Consider the following 4,583-nt stretch of genomic DNA (forward strand, 5'->3'; position numbering starts at 1 on the left):
CCAATTACTTCCTTCTTCTTCCTCTTATTGCATTTTGCCTGTGGCATCATGGAAAAAGATACTCACCTTCTCTTGGAGTCATTCAGGTTCCTTTGAATGTAGGCTACTCATATTATGAAAAAAGGCTATTTGGTTCCTTTTGTAATATGAGTAGACCCAAATCTTAGTGTGAGTTGCCATAGGGGAAAAAATTTCTTGGTAGCTGATATTCCATTTCTCTCAATTTTGCTAGGCTGGTCCTTGCACAACAGGCATGGAATCCATTACCAGGTAAGTATAAAAAAATGAAGACTTTCCATCTTGGTAAAATTTTGCAATGCTTATACTCTTTGAGAATCTAGGTTCAAATTCACCTTACCATGAGGCACATCACTTATAATGAGTTTTAATAATCTTAGTGGAGAAATTACATATAAAACAAAATGGTCTGTGGAGTTAATTTCCGAACACAGAAAATGTAATCATGTCTACTTTTCTTTTTTTTTTCACTGAATATGGTGATTTTATTGATGGTACACAATAAAGGACTCTAGACTTCTCCCCCCTACTACAGGGGTGCTTTTGGACAAGGATGTGAATGGGGCACAGGATCCCTGGTAGAGGAATGCATGTTAGGGATGTGGGCTCCCCAGTGATGTAACTTTTTTTTGGCTGGGGATGAAGATTCATCCATGGCTTCCCATTTTATTCTTTGGAGGCGATGAAGACCATGAGGTCGACTACATGGTTGCTATAACCATACTCGTTGTCATACCATGAAATAAGCTTGACAAAGTGGTCATTGAGGGCAATGCCAGCACCTGCATCAAAGGTAGAAGAGTGGGTGTAGCTGTTAAAGTCACAGGATACAACCTGGTCCTCTGTGTAGCCCAGGATGCCCTTCAAGGGTCCCTCTGATGCTTGCTTCACCACTTTCTTGATGTCATCATATGTGGCAGGTTTCTCCAGGTGGCAGGTCAGATCCACAACAGATACATTGGGAGTGAGAACATGGAAAGCCATGCCTGTGAGCTTTCCATTCAGCTCAGGGATGACCTTGCCTACAGCCTTAGCAGCTCCAGTGGAAGCAGGGATGATGTTTTGGGCAGCACTATGCCCATCACGCCACAGCTTGCCAGAGGGACCATACACAGTCTTCTGGGTAGCAGTAATAGCATGCACTGTGGTCATGAGTCCTTCCACAATGCCAAAGTTGTCATGAATGATCTTGGCCAAGGGGGCCAAACAGTTGGTGGTGCAGGAGGCATTACTGACAATCTTAAGGGAATTATCATATTTCTCATGGTTCACTCCCATCACGAACATTGGGGCATCAGCAGAAGGGGCAGAGATAATGACCTGTTTGGCTCCACCCTTCAAGTGAGCCCCAGCCTTCTCCATGGTGGTAAAGACACCAGTGGACTCTACAACATACTCAGCTCCAGCATCTCCCCATTTAATATTGGTGGGATCCCACTCCTGGAAGATGGTAATAGCTTTTCCATTTATCACCAGCTTTCCATTCTTAGCTTTGACAGTGCCCTTGAACATGCCATGGGTGGAATCATATTGAAACATATAAACCATGTAGTTGAGGTCAATGAAGGGGTCATTGATGGCCACAACATCTACTCTGCCAGAGATGAGTGCAGCCCTGGTCACCAGACGCCCAATGTGGCCAAATCCGTTGACCCCAACCTTCACCATCTTGGCTCAGGAATGTGACTGACCAGAGCAGCGGATCCTTTCAGGGAACTTGGAGAAGAGCTGAGAGCCATGTCTACTATTCTATCTCTTCTATTGACTCAACAGAATTATCAGGATTTGCTCAAAGTAAGGAGTAACTATTATTCTCTGAACCTGATCACGTTTGGAGGAGGGGAAGGAGTACATGGATTTGTCATCTTTCATCCATTAGGGCTCATGAATTTTCCTCAGCCTAAATTTTGAAGTAGTCTACATGAATGGATAGGCAGGCTTACTGTAGTAGGCTGCCCATAGACAAAACTATGAAAGAAAGGGGGGAGGTTACTTCTATTGCTCTTTCCTTACCTTTTTTTTCTCTTTGAGCAGTATCCTGTACCCTTGGCATTTTGGAACCCTTATGTTGGATACTGTTTTCCCAGAGGGTGCCATCTCCTCTATATACTCAAGCTACCCTCTTTCCTCATGTTGTGACACCCCAACTCAGGACCTGAGTCAGTGAGTGGCTTATTCTAAGCATTAGCTGATATTAGTGCCTGAAGAGATAATGATTTTAGATATAGAGGTAGATTTGATGGGTGAAATATTAGAAAAGATATATCTCAAACTGAACTATGTAATTTGTTGCTTACTTTTTCTCTGTGAAAATCATGGAGTCCTTGAATATTAGTAGTGGAACTTGAGAATTTGTTTAATCACTTTACAAATGAAAGTCCAGAGAGTGGACTTTCTAAAACTTTCTAAAAGTTTGCTTAATTCAATTCAACATGCCTATTATGTGCAAAGTTCTAGGCACTTGGTACACAAGGATAAAATAAGACATAATCCCTCCCTTCAAGGAGTTTATAATATAATAATAATATCTGCTTAGCAACTGTCATAGCTTTGTTTGTACCTGCCAAAGTCTTATTACCTTTTATGAAGGCATTCTGAGAATATGGGTTCACAACTTCAGGATATTGTAATGAATACAGTTTTGATGGCATCTGACTTTGCCACCCAGAACTGCTACTACCTAATCCTTTAGTGCATTCTTCAACAACTTACAGTCTATTGTACATATCCATCTATCTATCTATCTATCTATCTATCTATCTATCTATCTTTATATATACATATATAAATATATAAATATATATGCATATACACACATATATATGTATATATATATATATATATATATATATATATATAAAATATGAGGTAACAAATGCAGATACACAGTGACTTTCCCTAAGTATCTGGGTAACCAGATTCCTCTGACTTCCACAATTTTGTCACATAGGCATTTCACCTAACTCTCTTGTTCTTCAAGGTGATTAGTGACACATAGTAATTGCTGTATGAATTTTAGTTATATTTATTGTGCTTGTTGTTGTAGAACCAAATTTGTCCAGAGTCAAATTTACTTAATTATCTTGAAAATATATTTTCTTATGAACATATAAGGTATTGATTGTAAGTGTTCTTTGTTCAGTATAATGAGGTTTCAAGGATATTGGTGTTTTAGGCTTTGTTTTTATCTCCCTGTGGAGTGTGTGGGAGCCTGCCTATTTGAAATCTGGGTGAGAAGACAATATATCTCCTGAGCAATGGCAATCATCTGGTTGTTTAGACTGTAATGAGTTGGAGTCATCTCTTTGGGCTAGGCCTCTACAAAGGAATTTTCATTGCAGAACCAGCCCTTTTTCCTTTCTCAGAAAGAGAGGTGAGTTCAAACTGAAGAGGAGCAGACCTAAGAATAGTTCTGTGAAAAGAAAAGAAGCCTGTGCATGAGGCATGAACCTTTTTATTTGGAGCCAGGAATGACCCATAAGTAGAATGATTGTATTAAATAGTAGCTGTGCACGCTCTCACTCACTCATGTAGTCTGAGTGATATTCTGATTGGATTATGAGATTCTAAACTCACCTAAGTGCTTTCTGGAACAGATTTCTTAAACCCTAGCTTCCTAGGTAGGGAAAAGGGAATTTCTGGAACAAGTTAAATTGATAGAAAATTCCATGACCCAGTTGTCTAGAGAGAAAAAAGAGAGTTCTACTCTCCTTGGGGAGAAAAGGATTGCATATGAGGGCCTATGTCTTGGGGAGAAGCAAAAGACCTTAAACTCTGTCATCTGCTATTTGGACAATGGGTATCTGATATTCTAAAAGTTATCTCTGTAGCAATTCAAAGTTTATTTTCTTCCTGGAGGAAGTCCAAGTTCTTCAGATAGTACTATAAGGTTGGAAGACTCAATATTCATCTCCCCTAAAAAGATTGTTTGAATGGAATCTCAGAAGTATACCTCTCTAAGAATTCAAATTTCATTTCCTTTTGAGGGCAGTCCAAACCACTGGATCATATTAGGAAAAGCAGAATTGTTAGAGATAGTTATACCAATTGTTTATGGTCTATTATGAGTTCTTTATGTATTCTCTGCCTTTTCTCTAGGGTAAAATAAAGGCTACCCTATACTCAATATCCCTTGTTACCTTGAATAAATGTATTTATCACTGTGGTCAAATCTGCAAAAGAATTAGAGATGAATTGTATTTGACCTTCTTATTGTACTGGTCTTTCCTAATCCCTCCAACTTTTAGACCTTTCCTTCTCAAAGCTACCTTGTATTTATTTTCTATGAAGTCACTATATTCTAATATATGACATTCTTTCTCCTTCCTTAGAATATAGGCTGCTTGAGGTAGGAACTTTCATTTTTATCTTTGTATTCCCAACACTTAACACAGTCTCTGGTACAAAATAGATGTTTAATGAATGCTTGTAGATTGAGTTGTTTTGAATTCTTCTATAGAAAACTCTGGGTAGAAACTCAAAAACTGAGCCAAATTAATACACTTTTTCCAGGATGGGAAGATTCAGAGTAGATTGAAGACAAGACCCATCAGAACCTTATATTA

General features: G+C 38.9%; 1 protein-coding gene across 1 annotated transcript; it reads right to left on the reverse strand.

The window, feature by feature from the left end:
• Nucleotides 1–669: 669 nt before the first annotated feature.
• On the reverse strand, nucleotides 670–1,690 carry LOC141500454 (glyceraldehyde-3-phosphate dehydrogenase-like). The gene has a single exon (XM_074203622.1). It carries the CDS (start codon nucleotides 1,684–1,686, stop codon nucleotides 685–687), a length of 1,002 nt encoding a protein of 333 aa, XP_074059723.1. The 5' UTR covers nucleotides 1,687–1,690; the 3' UTR covers nucleotides 670–684.
• Nucleotides 1,691–4,583: the final 2,893 nt, after the last annotated feature.

The sequence above is a fragment of the Macrotis lagotis genome, chromosome X, assembly GCF_037893015.1.
Source record: "Macrotis lagotis isolate mMagLag1 chromosome X, bilby.v1.9.chrom.fasta, whole genome shotgun sequence".
NCBI classification, from domain to species: Eukaryota; Metazoa; Chordata; class Mammalia; order Peramelemorphia; family Peramelidae; genus Macrotis; species Macrotis lagotis.

Excerpts from the sequence above, each read along its gene's own strand:
- LOC141500454 (XM_074203622.1), bottom strand. The coding sequence starts at position 1,686 with ATGGTGAAGGTTGGGGTCAACGGATTTGGCCACATTGGGCGTCTGGTG.